At 36.2% G+C, this 21,756-nt stretch overlaps 4 protein-coding genes across 4 annotated transcripts; all 4 read right to left on the bottom strand.

Annotated features, from left to right (window-relative positions):
• Positions 1-165: 165 nt before the first annotated feature.
• On the bottom strand, positions 166-2,552 carry hoxd10a (homeobox D10a). The gene is made up of 2 exons (XM_081367869.1): positions 1,681-2,552; positions 166-936 (listed from the first exon to the last, which is right to left on the bottom strand). Exons 1-2 carry the CDS (start codon positions 2,399-2,401, stop codon positions 662-664), a joined length of 996 nt encoding a protein of 331 aa, XP_081223995.1. The 5' UTR covers positions 2,402-2,552; the 3' UTR covers positions 166-661.
• A 3,647-nt stretch (positions 2,553-6,199) lies between these two features.
• On the bottom strand, positions 6,200-8,434 carry hoxd11a (homeobox D11a). The gene is made up of 2 exons (XM_081367930.1): positions 7,575-8,434; positions 6,200-6,882 (listed from the first exon to the last, which is right to left on the bottom strand). Exons 1-2 carry the CDS (start codon positions 8,167-8,169, stop codon positions 6,650-6,652), a joined length of 828 nt encoding a protein of 275 aa, XP_081224056.1. The 5' UTR covers positions 8,170-8,434; the 3' UTR covers positions 6,200-6,649.
• Positions 8,435-11,249: 2,815 nt separating this feature from the next.
• Positions 11,250-13,054, bottom strand: hoxd12a (homeobox D12a; the record flags this gene model as incomplete). Its single annotated transcript, XM_081367561.1, is given in 3 exon segments — positions 11,250-12,074; positions 12,502-12,529; positions 12,531-13,054. Coding segments are annotated over 3 exon segments (789 nt in total). The 3' UTR covers positions 11,250-11,837.
• A 3,755-nt stretch (positions 13,055-16,809) lies between these two features.
• Positions 16,810-17,846, bottom strand: hoxd13a (homeobox D13a; the record flags this gene model as incomplete). The annotated part of the gene is made up of 3 exons (XM_081367408.1): positions 16,810-17,033; positions 17,583-17,690; positions 17,804-17,846. 3 exons carry the CDS (start codon positions 17,844-17,846, stop codon positions 16,810-16,812), a joined length of 375 nt encoding a protein of 124 aa, XP_081223534.1.
• Positions 17,847-21,756: the final 3,910 nt, after the last annotated feature.

Raw genomic sequence — 21,756 nt, 5'->3', positions numbered from 1 at the left:
ATTTGTATATTAGTTTGTATTTGCTAATTTATCTTTGAAGAAGAAAAAAGGTAATTTGTAATTTATCTTTAGGGGTGTGTGTGTTTGTAAGGGGGAGGGGCGAGACATGATCTTTATTAAGCTGTGGTTTAGAAACACTACACCAAATATTACACCAAAACACTATTATGACATTATCAATTTATTAGTCCACTGACCACATGCCACAAACATGCACGTATACAGACATATTTAAACATCTATTATACAGAAATATTTAAACGTAATTATTTCAGATAAATGTACGTTTTCATTGGAGAAAGAATGGGAGATCTTCACTTTCGAATGTGCTTTCATGTCCAAAGTCATGGCTTTTTGGCGCCACATTTTTGCTCTGTTCCCGCTAAAATGAAACCGCTTGGAACAGCCTGTTCTTCTTTTATAAATTAAGACCTTACACCACTTTTATACCCTGTGAAACATATGAAATTACACCAGGCTTCACATTTCAAATGCAATCAAAGATGTAGCAACAAATGACAAGTATTCAGCAACGATCACAACATTGGAACGTGAAAGTAGCCAAAACAATGCACACTGCCCTCATGTCATCATTATACAGGAGAACATAGACTGACCGAAATGAGGGTGATAAGTTTTTGATCTGCACTTGTTTGCATGCTCACGAAAAAGTAAGATTGGACGTCAGTTCACGGATACGATTTTCTCTACTCGTCTTCTTAAGTTTCATCCTGCGGTTTTGGAACCAGATTTTCACTTGTCTGTCAGTAAGGTTGACGCTTTTGCTTATCTCTAGACGGCGCTCCCGAGTCAGGTACATGTTGAATAAAAATTCTTTTTCTAATTCCAAGGTCTGGTGTTTTGTGTATGGACATCTTTTTTTCCTTCCGCTCTTCGCGGTCAACCAGTTGCTCGTCGGTGTGTCGTTTTTGGATTCTGCAAAAACAAAAGGATAGAATGTCAGAAGACAGAATCAGCCAAACAAACAGGAAAAATAAGACACGTTTTATTTCTACATAAAACAGACGGCATACGTTTGTTAAAACGGCTGTCATAATTAAACCTACACTTACAGATCATTAGAAGTAACATACTGAGTCAAAATATATATAGGCTAATTGTCCATGTGGCCCACAAGTTACCAGTATTCAAGTGTTGGTTAATCTCTACTACGTAATTTTATTTAATGAATTTTAATGTTTTGTTTCTGTTTTTTGCGTTTGGTTAACACAGGATCTTGTCTTTTTATATATAGCCTAGCCTAAGTCATTACCTCATGTTATAACCAATGCACTTTTATATATGCAGTTTTCAGATACTGCACCAGAAATAGGACTTTACTATATTGAGCTCCTCAGTCAGTATCAAATAAATAGCAATGAATGATTTCTACATCAAAAGAGCATTCATTCTCGTGCTGAATGGATTAAGTCGCAAATACATTTCACCAATGATGTTCTTATATTGACCAAAAAAGAATGTCAAGTCACTTGCAACAAAAGGTATTTGATGTTAACGCGCCCTCGCAGCGCCGTTTCCTGTTAGGGCTTTTACTGCAACCTGAGAAAGACTCCCATTAAACATTACGACTTTCGGGCTGTTTGTGTTTTATATTGGGTTTTATGATGCTAGAGCGTTCGCGTTACACCAAGACGCGATTAATCCGTTTATTGTACTCACCTTTGGTTTCTCTGTGTGGCAATTCAGGGCTGGAGACAGACGCCTCAGTTGAGCAATGCTTCTCCTCCAGCGAGCTGAGTTTGGGATCTGGACTCTGCGCCGGGGAAGAGCTCCTTGTGTCCCGATCGAGCGCAAGCTTCTTTTCCACCTCGACAAAGGGCGTTGACTGCGACTTTGGAGTCACCCTGTTCAGCTGCATTAACGTAGTGTTTGGGCTCATCGTCTCGTTGTCATAGTCCGGGTTTTTCGCCGTCGCGTAAGTTTGACTTAGTCTAAAATATCCAGGGACCGGGATCTCGGGACTCTCAACGGAACATGATTCGGGGATCAGGTTGGAGTACGCGGGTATCTCAGACGAACTGACCTTTGCTCTCTTGTCGGAGTACATACAACAGTTAGTCTCTTCTTTAATGTTTTGTGAAAATGTGCAGGTGGACATCTGGTTGAGCGGTTGCTCTAATCGGCAGGACCTGCTTGGATCTGCCCAGGTATCAGTTTGAGGTATGTACGAGTGGACGTTCATGCCCATGTTTTGGTGGTTTACTTCCCCCCGTTTGCCAAGAGACGGCAGGAGTCCACAGGTTTGCATTCCATAGGTTCCCATTTCTGCAGTGGCTGGCATGTACATGTTACTGCTGGAATAAAAATCTGTTCTGCACGCCCCAATCAAGGAATCTACCAAAAACGTGTTTGCAGCAGGAGAGCTGTTGGGAAAGGACATTTTGGAGAGTTTCTTTTTTTAAGAAGCAGAGAAGTGTCCTCTGTAAGCTGACATATCTAGCAAAACAATCCCCGTATAACCAGCGAGTCTCTCTGCAACCACATGACACTCTCACCAATGAAATTTGAAAATGGCCTTGAGACGCAGGCTCTTCCCCGTCACGTGGGCGCATTGACACATGATTTGAAGTTTCAGACGTGGTCAACAGCGACACCTAGAACAAGGACTTGAAATTGGTTTCAAGACTGCCGAAATAACGTTGTTAAATCCATTTCAGGAAAACATATAAAATGAAAACTTGGACTCATATATTGGCCTGCTGTTAAACAAAGAGCAAGAACAAGGAAAATAATTTATTATATTTAGCAGTCTATTTTGTATAGCTACCTTTAAATTCCAATTCAAGGTCAAGATAGGAAATGTCTGAAGAGTTCTCGTAGTTCACGAGGCAAAATGCAGAGGACTACGCAGAACAAAATGAGCCGGTGGACGCGGGCCTAAACATCGCTGACTCGATTAAGAGGGAAAAACAAAATTGTGATTAATCCTTTCTATGTTTGTTTTTATCATGAATCATGTTTTAATAGACACAACTGATTTTGCATGTTTTCCACATTGACCTTTTTGTCGGACACAAAGGAAATTCAAATGTTATTACTTCTTAATAATTCATGTAATAGCCTACCTTGATTGTTGTTTGCTGCTATTTTCAAAATTAAATAAAAGAAACCTTGAAGAAACCCTGCTTGTTAAATCATAGCCAGTCAGTGTATTTTATCACGTTATCAGTCACATTATCATTATTAGGATGTAAGGTATTCGTTTCCATATTTGCAAAATATAGACTATAGCGCAAGTCAAATGTTTAAACGGCTTTACTGTTTTGTGTAATTAATGCAGTTCTTTCATATGTGCAGAGTGGAGTTAATCAATTAGTATGCCATTTGTCTTGTAAAATAGTCCGATATACTACTGTAAACGCATTTTAACATTGACTTTAGAAATACCTGCATTTTCACCCAGCGAAAACATGTTATAGGCCTATGCGTCATTATAAAAATTATTGTGGGAAAAACATGTAGAGTATATTATTCGCAATAACTAAATACGAAAATACGTTTGCATTTAACAGCATTTATAAAGGATATAATATTATCTCTGCTTAAGAACTGGATACATTGAAAATGCGCAAGGAGAATTAAATGATATTGCTATCTTTATATGCCGCTGAATTAATCATTTGCAATGTGCTTGTTACAAGTGTGTAATCTATTATCACAAACCAATAATATCGTCGTTATGTACACAAAATCTTAAAATATCAAATTAGCTATAATGAGCCATCAACTATTTTATAGAAATCTTGATTTTAGGTAAACGTAACGGCGCACGGTTTCTTTACATAATTTTGAATAAAGCATAAAGACAAAAAAAGAATGCATGTACGCGCTAAATCAGTGGGTTTCCTACTAAAAATAGCAAGCTGGCAAATCTTCCAGATAAATAACAAATAAATAAATAAGAATCACTGCAGAGGACTGACATCTGAAAACACACATAAACACCAAGCAATATTAGTAGTGTTCAAGATTAAACCTTTCAAATGATTAATCTGGGTTATAATTTTAAAAAAGCATATAATTACATCTTCTAAAGAGTTTTTGGTTATTTAATGTGTTGGTTCACCTTTATGTGTAATACATAAATAAATAAAAAATAAATAAAATAGATCTACGATAAGAGGATGTAGATGCGTGTACAGTTTAATACATTTCCAAAATAAGTAGTGGACTATAGCTGTTATGATCCATGTATCATTTGAGATATTAGGAATATTTCATTGTACTTTTTTATTGTACACACATGCCTGCAGTCTTCCAGCGAACTGTTTAGGCTATATAATAAAGCTAAACGATGGTTAAACCCTTACAAAATATATCTGCCATAATCAGTCGTAATACTATTACTAAATTAAGGATAACAACAACAAAAACGACAAATAATAATAATAATAATAATAATAATAATAATAATAATGGTGGTGGTGGTTCTGTATGGTTTCTAGAGGCACGCTAACCTCTGAGACTATGAAGAAAATGTTTATTGAAATTGTCTCCTCAACTATGTAGATGAAGATACCCTCCGTACGTGACTAAAATATATTTTCCCGGTTTTCAGGTTATTCTGAGATAGCCTATGATGCAACAGGGTAAATCTAATTGAGAATAAGAGTGAATCTCAATAATAACATACCGCCAGTAAACGGGCGTAAAAACATTAGATTAGATCACATAACTCCGCTCAAGATCATAGTCATTGTTTAAGAGGAAAACTGCACTTGGATTACACACAGCATCAGGTCCGATCATTGCTGTGAGTTCGCCCTCTCGTGGCTTCAAGCAGCATCAACAAAATATACATAAATAAAGGGGTTGTCAATGTTAAGATTCCTTATTATTATACAGGCATAGTAGCCTATTATAAAACTCTCAACAATACAGTGTTAATTTGTAATTATAAACGGAATTTCCTGTACATATGGCTGAGAGATTTAGATAACACATATCTAGGAAACAAAAGCTTGTACGATTCTCCGTTTGCCTCCACTGCAAATATCGGGTTTGCATTTCCAGCATATTCTGACTCCACAGAGGTCGCCGATTCTTTACAGTAGGCCTATACGTCCGTTGATAAGATGACAATTAATTTCTGCACCAACAGTCTTTTGGGAACTTTTTGGTTCTTATAGTATAATCTTATAGTATCGTCTAAACGTAAACAGTGTAGACTTTTACTGCATTGTTACCCTTGCCTAAATCCCATTTGTAGGAGAAAAACATTATGGAGGATTTGATATGGTTGTATTATATGGTTTTATTTTACACAGCATTTCACTAGGCTTAACGGCGGCTATGTGCAGTATTTAACCTATGCTATAGGAAGTATCAGTGCGAAGGCCTTTGAAGGCAGATCAGTGGGATTGAGGGGATGCGGCGGCCATATTGGACGTGCTGCACTGCGGCGGCTCTGGGAGGGCGTAGTTTTTCAAAGAGAACCGCAAAAAAGGCGCCTTTACTTATTCGATAAGGTTAAGGGTGACGACCTTGACGTAACAGAAGTTCAAATACAATATTTCATTTGACGTTCGAAGTTGTTGACGAAATCGAACTTTGTAAACCACTGTGTTCAAGACGGTAAGTGTTCGCGTAGCCTACTACATTTGACGTAAACAGAAATAAGCTTATCGAAATGGGGTGATGTCTAACGCATAGGCCTTGTAGTTCAATTCGAAGACTAGTCCTCTTTTGTAAGATAACACGTAGCCTGTTATTAGATTTTCACTCTTATCTGTTCACATGGTAGTCAGTTCTCCTCTTTCTAGACAGAAAAAAGAAAACATCTGCACCCTTTGTGTTTCAGGGCAAAGTCACAGTTGAAGTGGATAGAGGGTCCAATAGCCCCAATTTAATTTACTGCCCAGAGTTTATTGTACTGTCTAGACTGTTCAAGGTTTAGTAAATAGCCTAAGTGTAAAATAACATACAAGGATAGAAATTTGTCAAAGACCTATAAAGTTACCATTGGAAATGGTTCTCTCTCCATCTCACTTTCCTTCTTCATCTGTAATAATCAAAACTAACATTCATCTGGAAAATGAGTAGGCCTAACATTTTGAAACGCAACTCTGTAAAATAATTGTATTTAATGAAAATAAATAACTGTTATTAAATAACGCATTCTGTTGCGCGCACTAACATAGGCCATACACACAAAGACACGTCACAACAATTAATAAAAAATCTGCAAATAACTTGCTGTATTTTTATTTAATACATAGATACATTACATGCTTCAAACGAATAAATGCATACACAGCTCTAACTCAATGTAATTATTGATTGGATGTAACCAAAGGTTGCCTACAACGTGAGAATGCAAAAATACAATAAATAAATACAAATACAAAGCTACTGAATTTCAATGGCATTATCACAGAGTATGAAGAGATTGTCGAGGTACCTGTTCCTGATAACTGATAATTTCCCTCACTGCGGATTCATTGTTGTAGATAATTTGTGCAGAATTTTAATTCCGGATAAAATTCATTTTAGATAGCAAGTATTTTGCATAGTAAAATACAGCGTTGACGTGAAAATAAGTCATGTGTCCGACGAATGGATGATGTCCCACAATCATGACACAACAGGATAGCCATCGTCTCCCGAAGCGGCAAGTATATCATGACTTTCAGAACAATGGATTTCCAGTGAAATACTGGAGACGATCTCGGTTCATCTTTTTCTCTTTCATCCTTCGGTTCTGGAACCAAATCTTCACTTGTCGGTCTGTAAGACTGAGCATTCTTGACAACTGCAGACGCTTCTCTTTGTTTATGTACACATTGAAAAAGAATTCTCGTTCAAGTTCTCGGATCTGGTATTTCGTATATGGGCACCTCTTTTTTCTGGACTTTGTTGCACCTACAAAAAGAAACGCAACTTGATTACATTGCAATGAATTTGAACTCTACAACGGCAGATGTTTCTGCAGATGGCTTTGAAAGTTAGAGTCTATCCGACACTTCGGATACTAATGCCTAATTTGTTTTCACATAAAACTTTAGTTTAATCCGAACTATACAAGACAAAACACTCGGAAAACGAAAGTATGTTTACAGAGGCAATACAACGAGACAAACACTGCTACATGAAATATACACAAGCACGCAAACGGCCCACAATCGCATGCACATACACACACACACACACACACACACTTTACGTCCAAACGCACGCGCACATGAGTAGCCCGTCGGTGTATTTTCGATTTGATTAAAAGTCTTTCGCTTTTAAGTTAAAATATTTGGTGATAATGTTGCATAACACTGAAACAAGCGACAGGCTGAAGGTTTCTAAAACAGAACAGGCTTTCTATCTAAGCAAGTGCCGTCTTTCTCGATTTCAATCGCGACTATAATTTCAGTCTTTACAACAGTTCATAAACGAAATGTTTTGAGTAGCCTATATGATCCGACGAAAGCGCCTTCCCCATATTAAACATTTTTATGACTGCAAAGAGAATCTTACAAGCTATATAAAAACTTTTGCATGCTTATAAAGTGCCACATAAAAGCTTTAGGGTAGACTGAACCGCGTTAGACGCGTAAACCTACTTGAGCCGTTGTTCTTTTCTTCATCGCAGGTTGATATCGAGGATTCCTCCTCCAGGGTTTCTGTAGGGTCTTGTTTGGTCTGCTCCGCGCTATCTGTAGACACATTGCATGCAACATCTCCGGGGACACTTGTATCTGGCTTTTGTTCGGACTGCTCAGGGTTGGGCTTCTCCGAGTTCGCAGTCTCAAAGAACTGATCAAATTCTTGTGGAAGTACCCCGTTTCGGCCGACGTTGGTGAAGAAATTGCACGAGGAGCTATTACCACCGTGATGGTGGCTATACACGGAATCGTTTTTGAAAATAATTTCCGCTCTGTTTGTTGACTGTAGGAGATCTCGGTGCATTATCTCCTCCGTTGAATAGTACGAAGCGTAATTGCCCCTGTAATGCCATTTGCTCGGATGATCCAGTCCATAGTCCCTGAAAGTCACTTCACGAACAGGTTGGACTTGCGCTATGTTCGAGGAATAGGGGAAATTTACTTGACACGACGTTGTTTGTGGTAAAAACGATGAGACCGACGAGAAATCATGAACATAGTACGGTAAATACATATTAGATGCACAGTTGCCGCGATCATCGTAGTCGGTCATTGCTCGCTTTAGCCTTAGAGAGGAAAAATCGTCAGCTTGACTGTTAAACTTTGCCCATCTATTGCACCATATGCGTGTGGATAGGACTCGCGAGGAAGAAAAAATCGGAAACGTACGCTGACGTGCAATTCATCTTGATCGATTCTTGAGGTAATTGTGTCATGTGATCCGGTAAAAAAAAATTACCATATATCAATATCAGTCATTAAGTGAGCGACTCATATGTAACCGCATGAGGCAGGTCATTGGTTGCCTACATTTTTGAAACTCCCATGTTAATTCCCCCATGTGTTGCAAGGCATTAGTAAACAATCACAGAAATACCACGTCAAATATGTTGTTTAAAATAATGCAATGTAATTAAATAAAAGACTTTCATCGCAACGTTAAACAATGTTTTTTTTCAAATGTACGACATCAAGTTGTATTATTCAGTTGCTTTATTTTTATATTTTTCTAGGTTTTCCAACCACTTAACCTCACGGCCGAAAGAAAACTTTGACTATGAAGCAAAATTGCATTTTTCTTTTAGTCTCTCAAATAGCCTACCCGGAAATTGAGATTTGCAAGCTGTTATTATAAGAATTGCTGCATTTCTTTTCTAAACCTGTAATATGGTATTTTACTGAAATTCTGGGGAAATTTAAAGTCCATATCCTGTTATACCTTAGGCTACATACGAGACACGTCATAGGAAATAATGAAAAAGAGAAAGGGAAAAAGGAAAATAAGATTTTAGAGGTGAGACAGAAAACGAGAGAAACGTAGCCTAATGCAATTCACCAAATATAGTTATTTGTTGCGAGGCAGCGAAAAAAGATTTTCTGTTTATTCTACACAGTCTACAGAAAGTCCAAATTTAGTCACGATGTAAACATTGTACAAGAATGCTTTTCCAAAAAACGACAAAGGTCAATGTAAAGTGTAATAACATTTAGAACTGTACCTTTCTGTTTTAGCTTGAAGTAAAATCTGCATTTAGTCCGATTTAGTATTCCAGTAGTAAAGCTTGTAGCGAACACAGTGATCAAAAGGAAGAGATACACTGATTCACACTGCCAAGTACAAAACAACTGTTCTGGCTTTGAACGTCTGTGGTCTGAGACAATGCGCAGCCGGCAATCACCAATAACCGTCAGCCAAATCATTTTATTGCACAGACAAAAGGATGTGCTATGGTGTACTGTCCTGGGTGGAGGTAAACACTGACTGGTACATTCCTACCGAGAGACTGTAAAAAAACTGCATATTTACCGTTATTCTTTTTTTTCCCTCCAGATAGACTATCTACATGTCTCATATACTATAACACACAAAACTGCCGTTGTTAAGCTTCTAAAACAAATAAACAACCAAAGTTATTATATTATTTTGTACAGCCTGGTGTTTTTTTTTTTATGAAATAAAAATCTGGTTTATTTAAAAAATAAAATAAAATAATAATATATATATATATATATATATATATATATATATATATATATATATATATATATATATATATATATATATATATATATATATAATCTGGTGACATGCAAATAGTAGCCTAACCATCTTTAGTTAATTTAAGAATTCGAAATGAGAACTTAAATTTGCGCGGTAACACTCAAGAAACACCTTAAATAATTTCCACAGTTTTACAATTTCATTTTTACTTTCGTAAATAGAAGCTGTATCGCGCTTTCTTAACGAAGAACGCGTGGCCTATCTTGTATCATAGCCTACTTAAGACTTTTTCATTTGCTGCTTCTTTGTTCTTTGTAGAACCCAAAAGTTTTAGAGCCCAACAAAATATGAATCCGTTTACGACGATGTCCAAAGATTTTTTTTAAACAGAAAAAAAAAAAATATATATATATATATATATATATATATATTTTTTTTTTTTTTTTTTTTTTGCAATAATAAATGGTAGCGCATCAAAACAAGTTATGTCACGCGGTTTGGCCATATGTGAGAGCTCAAAATTGCTTCTTGCAAACTTTTTTTTAAAATGCGCAAAGTATTCTAGTAGAAAGAAAGTCAGTGCAAGAAAGCCACTAACTTGACCTTAACTTTGTATTGGCGCCCCCAGTTTCTACAGCGGTCGCAGGACGTCTGGCAGAGCCATCAATATATTTACTCTCCGCTTGCTTTTAACTTTTAAAGGAATTATTATTAATAATTAACTTGGACCAAACTTACCTTTGTATTATTGTATAGTTGATTGATTCATTCACTCATTCACTCATTCATTGATAGGTAGAAAATATTTATTTTAAATTAAAATAATGATAATACCTGATATTAATGAAAATACTTAAACACATTTGGTGAAAGTGTACAGTTCCTATAGCCATGCCTATAATTTAGAGTTTAGTCTGCAGAGAGGAAAGATTTTGTTAGGTAAATATATAGGCCTATAGGCAATAATAAAAATAATAATTTATTTATCTGGTTTTATTTACTCATTACTATTAGGCTGCCTTTTGTCAAATAGGCTACTCTTAAATTATTAATCAGAATTTTCATTTCACACCTGATATAGGCTACTACCACATTGTTTACCAAAATACCTTGCAAATAAACAGAAAGTGAAGTATATAGAAAACACAGAATATGTGGATTCAAAAAATGTGGAATTACAAAGTATATAATACATGTCACATGTTTATCATGCTGGTGTTAAAAATATAGGCAAGTTTTCGTATTTGGTATACGCGAGTTTTGTCTTTGTATTACGCATACATGCAACTAAGATAATACTAATACCTCTTTGTTCCGTATACTCTCTTTTCAAATTATTCCAATGAATAATCAGCAAGTTCATTTGTAGAAATAAGAATATTTGACCGCAGTTTGAACTTATTTCTTAAAGCAAACATAAAAAGAGCTACATTAATAACACATTTTTACATTGTGTAGGCCTACACTACATTTCTACAAATGTAAATATACTGTTAAAATGATGTTTAGTCGTACATATACACCCTTAATGCATAAACAGTTACAGCACTTAGTTTTCTATTTAAATTAGTAGTTTAATTCTATAAGAAAATATAAAATAATATAGATTCACAGAAGAAAGATCGAACTTGAGCTTGGACTTTATTAGCGCATTTTAGAATCACCCACTTAAATAAAAAAAGAAAAATATCACACACGAATACAGAAGTTTACTATAATGCAGAATTTACAAGAACACTTAATAAATATTACACATCAGTTTTGATTAAAAACGCAACAAAAGTAAAATGTACGTTTTCAGATCGCAAGTTACAAATTACGTTCTATCAAAATGTATTAAAAATGTAATGACTCCCAGTTATGTTAGCAGCCCAGAGTAGTTTTAAATGATGCCATCAGTTAAATATACACGTCTCTATTCTAAATTTGCTGCTGTTCTAAACTACAAAGCATTCTCTTTTTTTAGGCTATATAAAGCAAGCTAACATTACAACTTTGGAATTCTCGTTTTTCCACCAAAAACATACCGCAGACACATAAATGCAGCGATATGCCAAATAAATATCAATTTCAATATATTCAACTTGAAATTTAAATTACATTTCATGGGTGTTCGGGAGAAAATAGTTTCCAGATTTGGTGGACTAGCAAGACAAGTCTCTTGTATGAATGATGTCACCACCTAAAAAACAAACCCTACAATTGTTGGAAAGTAATAATTAGTATATGGTGAAGGTATGATCGCGCATCATAAGTCTTTTTTTCTTCATCCTGCGATTCTGAAACCAGATTTTCACTTGCTGATCACTCAGTTCCAATCTGTCCGAAAGCTCCTTTCGTTTCTGTCGGTTTATGAATTCATTAATCATAAATTCATTCTCCAGTTCGGCTAACTGTGGCTTCGTGTAAGGTTTTCTCTTCTTTCTTGATCTCACCTGTGAGGGACACCATGGTAGTCCTGAGGAGGAGGGAAGAAAAAAAAATACATTCATCATCATTCATGTTACTGAATCAGTATCTTCATCTTAAAACGTTAACTCTTAAAGACAACCACAACTCTGTTGACCCCGGTATGTAAAATGCTATATCGAGGAGCATAAGGAATCAGACAGTAGGCTATTGTGTGAAAACAAAAGTTCTGAAAAATGAAGAGTGGCTGAAATAGTTTGTCTATAACTGAACAAAGCAAGCATGAAAGTGCGTATCTATAGCACGAATTGTATTGATCGTGTAATTTATACGCAAGTTTTTTTGCGTATAAATTGCGCGATAAATACAATTCGTGCTATAAATACGCATTTTCATGAGATCGTGTTGCAATTGCACACAATAAACACAAGTCTACATAGTTAAATACGCTGAAATCAAGGTCAGAGAATGACATATATAGGCAGGGTCAAGGTAGAAGTTGCGTACCATCAGAGAAGGCTGACCTAGTCTGGCTGCTAAGTGATGGTTGGACTGGAGCCTTTGAAGCATCGGTCACTGGCTGGTCGATGGAGGTCAGTTCAATCGGCTCAACCCTGTTCTGCTGTCGCCTTTCCAAGTTTGAAACTTCATTGCAGCCAGAGCTCTGCTCTCCTGCGTAAGCTGCATTAGGTCGACTTGGCTCCTCTGATTTGTGGCTGACATCTTGGAAGTAGTACCTCCCGGATTCCTCCAGTGAGCCCTTTTTGAGGCTAGCGCTCACAGCGGCTGAATTGCTGAAAAACGGCTGAGCGAAGCCACTGTAGGCGCGGCTCTGGGCCGGAGGAGTGCACGCATTTGGAGAAGTCCACGGGAGCGAGCACACCTCACTTCTACTGTAGGACATCTGCGGAAGGCCAGATAGATGGACTCCATTGCCTCGCAGGTTTTGGAGGTACAGGGAGTCGGGAGAGTGAAAATTCAAAAGGGGAGCAACATAGCCAGAGCTAAGGAGATTGTGCTCGCACATTTCTCACGAGCTCGCCCGAGCGCGTCTTAAAACCGTTTTTAGTTACCCCTAAAGAATACGAGCAAGGTAATTGTTGATTTGTTAATGCACCATCACGTGATATGCAAAGTAAAATGTTTAGCCACGCCCACGTGACTAGTAGTGCTGCAAAGTCAGAAAGAAACGCATATATTTAGTTTCCTTGAACATTTTTTCTTGATGCAACTGTAACTTCTGCCAATATTTATCATAAGATCAATAACAACCCCCAATAATATGCCTTTGTCCTTAATTGTCCTTATTTATTTAAAATGCATTTTGCTGTAATGTAAAAGGTAGTCAGAAAACCCTGACAGCTCTTTAAAATATATCTCACATACAGATATATTTTATTAACAATCAAGGATACAGAGTGAGATTCGTGCCACATAAGCCATAACGGATTGTTGTATGACTTTCAATCAAGTGTTTGAAACTTAATTAGTAGCTTTTAATAAATAACATACAAATACATAACGTTCTGCTATAGTACAACATCCTGCAAAGCTGCTTCTAAACAATTCGTATTGTGAAAAGCGATATACAAATAAATGTTTAATTGTTAACCGACCTGTGCTATAATTTATACACACACACACAATACATTTGTAATAAAAAAATATTACAATGCTGCATTTCTGAGGAAATGGCTACATGGACTTTCAAAAGAGCCGCGTTTGTGTTATATCGTAAACACAACTGCCAATTTTTCTATATATTGTAGCCTAATTATTATGATCACAACTGCCAAAATTCTATATATTGTAGCCTAATTATTATGATCACAACTGCCAAAATTCTATATATTGTAGCCTAATTATTATGATCACAACTTGTCATAACTGCTTTAATGAGATCATTGCTTTTCTAAATCAATACAGCTAAAATAAAACAGCTAACTGATTTGTACACTATAAAAAGTAATCAGCTGACTTAACTTAAAGAGTGAGGAAACCCGTTGCCTTAAAATTATTAAGTAGGCTAAAGAAATTTCATGCGTAATTGGAAAAAAAAAAGTTAAGAGGAATTGTCAAGTTCACATTACGCATTAAGTTTATAATCAGGTAAGTCAACTGATTACTTTTTTTTTTTTTTTTTTTTTTTACAGTGTATTATCTCAGAACTGGACATTTCTGACATATGGACATTTCTTTGACACAGTCACCTCTGATAACAGATTACTCTGAATTGTAATGTAGAAACAATGCATTTTCCGTAAAGCAAACAATATGTATTGTGAAAAGCGCTACACAAATAAATGTGAAATAAACACGGGGATAAAGCCAAATAGAGCTTATAATGGATTTAAAAAGTCTACTGTTTTTAAGCCTAACTTTGAAAGGCCATCTGTAAACGTTAAGCTCACAAACGCATGATTACACATTTTTGGTGTAAACGAAAAAGGTTTTGATATTTTATAACTTTGATACAGTATTATACAATTTTAAATAGCTACCAATTCAATTATTTTTTAAGATTTAGTCATTGGTTGGCTGATATCTAAATTCGTTTTTAAAAAAAAATACTTTGAGTCGATTGTTGGTCTTGAGGTGCCGAGCTATCGGTGCAAGAATTAAACATTTAGATGTCGTCGGATAATATTTGTTGTCGGTTTCTAAAATTTTAGAGTAGGTCAGGGTATGAAAGCCATTTTTTATCTTACCTAAAGGTTTGTCCAGATGATCCAAAACACGTTTTAAAGAAAGTGCACATATGAAGGAGCAGACAAAATGACTATTGTAAACAGGCAATTTCCGGAAAGAGTGGAGACAGTACAACCTCCCACTTTTTACGAGTCCAGTAAACGCATGAAAACCTTTAAAATGGGATTGTTTTAGAGTGTTTCACGTTCTATTGCGTGTTGAAAACACAGAACTCTCATCCGTTCAACCTTAAAAAAAATATGTAGCCTACATGGAAAGGATATGGTAGTAGCCTACATCAGTATAGTTCAAGGTCAAAGTCCAGGCGCAGATTTACCAAAAACAAGTCCAAGTGCATTTAATTAGACAGAAAAACAGTAGAAAGAAAATCCGTTTGACAGTCTAAATCTTTTAAAATTCATTTAAAAAGGCAGATACTTTGATGAAACAGCGTCGTTTTTAACACCTGAAATCACCATAACAGAGAACTATAAACATGTTCTTTAAAAGTTTAAGTGCCGTCGTTGTTAAACCCTTTGTACGAATTCGCCAACCAATTCGGCAAAACAAAAAACAGCTACGAACTAGGAATTGTTATTATTGTGTTGAGATTTCTCAGCCCTCCTATGGAATTCTTTTCTGATGGCGGATTGCACGTTTTTCCCAATTGTGACAGATTACCTTTATATTACATATTTTTTTCAAAACTCACAGCGCCATATTCTCTTTTAAATGGTCATAGCAGTTGAAAAAAATCTCAAAATGCTTAACATTTTTTAATACAAACAGTATTTCTTGGATAAATGATCTTAATGCAAGGCACATGCTGACCTATAGATGGCGACGCAGCTTCATGAATTTGTGGCAAGTATTATTCATGAGACCTATTGAAGTCAAGGTTTAGTCTGACAATGTGTCTCAAGGTCACCGAGAACACCCAGTTTCAAAATAAGATGATTCATATATATGGCAACAAAAAAATGTGCATTGTGTATTTATTTATTTTATTTTTGCTAACGGTGTCTTTTTTGCTTTTCGAAAAAAAAGACAAAAATTGATTATCAATCAAAAAAAGATAAAATAACCAACTTAACTTGGCTACTCAATCAAAATAACTGTGAGTCTGAATATCTTGCTTAGGTATGACTATTGATCAATATTGACTCTTCACATTCATTAATTTGGACACCATTGTGAAAAATACACACCATTGCAAGTCTCAACAGTTGTGAAATCCATGCTATTAAGAATAGCAATCCTCTACAGAATTCATTCGTTATAATCAAAGTAGGCCAACATAAAAGTATAGGTCGACTGTGAAATACTAAATTCAAGCCAATCACATGGAAATGGGGATGAGAAGCGCTTTTTTTTGCAAATGCTTCATTGTTGAATGTAGGCCTATAGTGAAGCTGCAATGACAATAAACAAAATAAAATTCATGCATATCTCTCTGAATAATGTAAATGCAAGCGGAAATAAATTAATTATCCGTTAATTAATTATTTCGTGCTATTTACTTGGTGTTACGGGAAAACCATTCACGGTCGTACTGTTGAAATTAACTAAATCTGTCCACGATATTATGATTCTATTTGCAGTATAGAACAACGTCATTATACTTGTATGGATAAAGAGAACATCGACAAACAAATGTTTTCCCTCTAGTCGAACATGTGAAATATGTCATGAAACATTTTTATTATTATTATTATTCAGTTTATTTACGTCAGTGTTGCATTCTGGATTTTCCTCATAAAATCTGGTAATGTAAACAAATATGGGACACAATCTGCACATTTTGAAAGCATGGAAAGAACAGTGGCCTGGGATATAGCGCAGAAAACAGGCTATACTGCTACAAAAAAAAATGGTTTAACAATATTTAAATTATTTTGAAAAATAAGATGTGTTTTTATCTGATACTACTGAAATACAATGACAATGACAATCTCAATACTCAAAGCTGGACATATGAACTGCGACTTTGAGTACTGAAAAAGATAATACTTATAGCCATTACTAAAGAGAACTCTTCCCTATATGTATAGCATCAGCAATTGTATGAATTAATCTTAATTAATAGGATTACAATTATTTTATTTCTTTGTTAGGTCTCTTCTTATCCTTGACTCGACGGTTTTGAAACCATATAGTTACTTGTCTTTCTGACAGGTTGGTAGAAGCAGAGATCCTCAGTCTCTTCTCTTTAGTAATGAACTTAGCGTTGGTGAATTCCCGCTCGAGCTCTTTCAGCTGCAGTTTTGTGTAAGGAACCCGTTTCTTTCTCCCGCGCTGACAGAACGAAACTCTTTCCTCTGGGGAAATACAAGCCATTTCAATCAAGCAATCTTCTGTTACAAGACCTGTCCATTATTCCAAGATTAACCATGACGTAACATTTAGGAAATTGCAATTGAACCTTAACGTCTTTTTTTTTTTTTTTTTAAAGAGCGACATGTAGATTTGAATTAAATAAACTCAAATCATGTTTAAAATAACGCCTATGCTTTTTAATACGAGTCATTATTAATTTCAGGTTAGCGTAGGCTACTAAATCTGTGATTCTGGTTTCAAGGATTCATTTATTTAATTATCTTGATACTGACATGATTTTGATAACTAGGCGCTGCCAAACCGTAGCGTGTAAAAGAAAACAAAAAAAAAAAGAAAGAAAGAAAACATGTTTTAAATTGATGATATCCACCGTCAATGAACACAAGATGAAAAAAATCGCTTGATCCTTCGATCAAAGAATTTGTACATGATTTGCGCCTCTTTAATGTGTCCAAAAAAAGTTGTGACTTTATACCTAACTAATGAAGAGAGGCGAGGAGTGATTCACAGAGCAGAACTCAAGTCTTTACCTGCCAGTGATGGTTTCCAGATATGCGGGCTCTGCGTCTGGTGTTTGGAGTAATAAAGTTGACTGCTGCTGCAATTGTTTGACCAGTCCCATGGCTGGTGGTCTTCCACTGTCCAACAAGTATCATGTGTGTGATCTCCTGCTCTATGAACTATAGGTAAATCAAAACAGGCAGGGATTCTTGGGTAGGAATAACCTTGGTAGAGAGCGAACTCCTTAAACCATCTGGAGGCATCACCATTATCCACGGGTTCAGACCGTCCATTCGCACTTTGTTTCAAAAAACTAGGCGGAAACAAAGCGTTCTGTGGTACTTTGCAGCAATAACAACTGTTTCCGAAATTACATCCATAAGTGACTGAGGAATTTGGGGCAATATGGGCTGGAAACGAAACGTAAGGAGTAAGAGACTCGGAGTTTATAGAAGTAGGTCGTTCCGCTGAAGAGAACAGCGGAGTTCCTGACGCAGACCGGCTGGAGAGCGGGTAAAAACTTCTAAACTCCTCATCCAATCCCACTAGTACTTCCATATTTAGTTGCACACAGTGTAGGCTATATGATTTGTAATTTAACTCAGCGTCTTATATGGATTCAAACCCAATAAATATGTTAGCGGAGAATAGTCTCCGTTGACAGTTAAGCTTTTATGTTTATTTTCCGGACTAAATACATATAGGTCAGATAACCTAGTACCCGATTGGATAGTTGTCACCATGTGACATGCAAATAGTTAAGCCGAACTTGGACTACACCACAGTGTAGTTTTCAGTTGTCCACGAGTAATCCTGGTTTAAGTCTGAGGCATTTTAACAAGTTTTATATACTGTATATATATATAGTTATTTATTTAAAGCCTATTAAAATACAATCAAAAACTTACTTGTGCAGCACAGCAGTGGAAATGTCTCATATTAGACCTGCTTAGCAAACATAGTCCATCAATATTAGGCATGTGCTTGATGCTCTGTCAGACAAATTATGATGAATGATTTTACTGTGTGCATGTCTAAATATAAGGCTGCATTTATTTAATCAAATACAGTAAAACAGTGATATTGAGATATTATTAGTTTAAAATAACCTTTCATATATTTCTGTGAACAAAGCTGAATTTTCAGCATCATTAGCCTACTCCATTCTTCAGTGTAACATGATCGTTCAGAAATCATTCTAATATGATGATTTGATGCTCAAGAAACCTTTATTTTTATCATCAATGTTGAAAACATGTGCGGCTTTAAATATTTTTTGGAAACAATGAGACATTTTCATCAGGATTCTTTGATAAATAGAAAGTTCAAAAGTACAGCATTTATTTGAAGTAGAAATTAAACGTCTTCACTTGATCAATGTAATGTGTCTATGCTGAATAAAACTATTTATTTATTTATTTATTAAAAAACCGCTGAACTAGTGACGTGCGTGATATGCCATAATTTGATAAATCGTGAGCTTAGAATTATAAGGTTCTATCTCCACTTTTGGTCGAAATTGAGTTTTTGGCATAATCTGATCCATTAGGTGTTTATTAATGCCTGTGGGGTGTTATTTTTGTAAAAAAATATTTTGTTAGTAGTTATTAATAAAATAAAAAGGTTCCATCTCAGTTTTGCCAGCTGGGATGTAAAAACTTTGATGCTCAATATCTCGGAACTACCCTAAACGGAGATATAACCTTATAATTCTAAGCTCACGAAATGTCAGAAATGGCTGCTGTAATATATTTCAATCACTAGGTGGCTCTGTAATATAGTGTAAAGAAAAGAAGTAAGTTGTGCCACTTTTATCTTTTACTGGTCCTTTCTTAGGAATAAACTATCATGTCAAAGTCATTGGGATACACGTCAACCATTTATATTTCAAATAAAAAAGAAACAAATGAAAAATAATAATAATAATAAATTGTTAGCATTTTCATACCTGGAGGGCTCCAAGGGTTTAGTGTTAATTTTGTGGCATGCCCTTGAGTGTAAGTGAGGAAGACAATAAAGTCATGAAAGAGGAGAAAAAAAAAATCCATTTTACCATTCAATTGATCATTTGCAGGGAGTTTGATTGACATGCCATCTGACCAATCATAATCCGCCATCCGACAAAGCAGTCAGGAGAGTTAGTAAAGAATCTTTGGAGGATTTGAACTTGAAAAACGGTGTGTACTGACGTCTTTCCGCGGTTAAAACAACATTCCTTCTTATGTTCATTCATGTTTATTCGATGCTATTAACTAGAAGGAAGCTCTACAGTGATCTGTTTGACACATGAATGAGCCACAAAACGGTATTGTTTAAATTTCTTCTAAAAAGGACCAAATTTGAAAGGTGAGACTTTGTTTCATATCAAACGTAATGGTCTGTCCTGTCTGTCAGCGCGTTGTCAGTGTTCTCTCTGCTCCGCGATGTATGTTTCACTGCGTGAGAACATAGTGTGGCGTGAGAGCGGGGTGGCTTGTCGGACATAGCAACAGTAACTAAAGGGGGCGGGTCTTTGCGAACGGTAAATTCCTTTAGAACACTCATAGATCTACTATCGCTTCTACGATTTAGCCTACTCGAGTTCACCATTGCTTTGGGGATTTTGGGCCCCATTGCGAAACACCTGTGAGCCGCTCAAAAGCACACAGTTAGAGCTAAAAGGGAAACCAGACAACCTGCAGTTATTTTTCTGTAGTGCCTTTACAAGGAGCCTGTAGCTGACATACCACAGCAGTAAAGCTAGAAAGTTTGTAAGTACATCAGGAGTTTATTTAAATAACACTTGCCTGAGGGCTCATGCTACCGCTAACCCGGATGTCGAGGTCACTTCCGTGATTTGGGAAAAGCCCATAAAGGTCCTGGCAGAAAGCGATGCATAAGGATGTAGTGTAACGACGCCCAGTTCCAGGAATGCACTAATATTTTGTTGGTAGTACCAGTTTGCAACAATTATTAGTTAACACTAAACACTTCAAAAAACAAAAAAAACTTTTTGTTAAAGTCCGACTGAAATCAAAATAGACTTTTACTTTGTTAGCGCATATTAGTATTGTGGTGAGAAATGAATCCGTGCAAGTTAATACACAGAAAAAAATTGTTTGCAGTCGTAATCTTTAATCAAAGTCTGAAAAGTTACTTCCGGTCCGAAATGGCGTTCCTTCTCTGATGATGTAGGTTTGACGGCTTGGGTTGGGAAACGCTTAACCACTCCCCTCAAACCGTTAGTCTGCTATGAGCAGAGGATGGATAGGAGGAGCGCTAGAGTAAAACCCTGCCCTCTTTTTAAATATTCCTTTTCACTGGGAAATACGTCACAACACTGGAGAAAAGTCGTTTGCAACTTCCGGTTCACGCAGACTTTAAATTCACTAGCACTTTTTTCCCTTACACTTGTGAGTTTTGCAAAGGACTTTTACGGACTTTTCCCAAATCACGGAAGTGACCTCGACGTCCGGGTAGCAAAAGCCATCAGGCTGTTGTTTTTAAATAAACTCCTGATGTACTTACAAACTTTCCAATGCTTTGTTTAATGAGTAAAGAACCTATTTGTACTACTGTAGAAGTTTGGTACCATTCCAGGCATTATTAGTGGGGTCATTTACGAGATACAGTCTTGGATCCATTAGGGCCTGCACTAAGACATTCGGCTGATATCTCTAAATAAGCTCTAACTTTAATAATGTTCAACCAAGGGAAAAAAAGCTGTGTTTGGCTCGAGGTCATGGTGCAAAGGACTTTAAAGCGATTGCTGCATTCCATTCAAATCTGATGTGGGATCTTCATAAAATCTCCCAATATAAATTCTGCCTGACATTTGAAAATTACTTTTTCACCTAAAAACAATCCAAAATCCTGGTGTAGGCCTATAGACCTTATATAGCACCAGAAAAACAAGCACATAGCCATCTTTAGTATTTTGTCTTTGAACTTCCGTTTTTGCAGTAGCTCTGTTTAGTTCTATGGCATCGTTGTTGAAGAGTAATTAGCTGGTTAAGTGGATTTACTTATTATAGAGTCAACGAATGTTATCTTGAGCGTTGTAATGTTTGAAGCGGATGTCATAATAAATGTCAGTAGACCAGGAAGATTTTAAAACGAGCGGTTATAAAAGATGAAGTGCTTCGCACAGGCTATTTAAGACAGTGCTGGCTAACTCGATGACAAATGCTAGACATATATATGCACGTAGGTGGGCTTAACAGA

Source organism: Scardinius erythrophthalmus, assembly GCF_964197995.2.
Source record: "Scardinius erythrophthalmus genome assembly, chromosome: 6".
Lineage (NCBI taxonomy): Eukaryota > Metazoa > Chordata > Actinopteri > Cypriniformes > Leuciscidae > Scardinius > Scardinius erythrophthalmus.
Note: the sequence above shows the minus strand (reverse complement) of the source record. Positions and strands in the feature narration are given on the sequence as shown.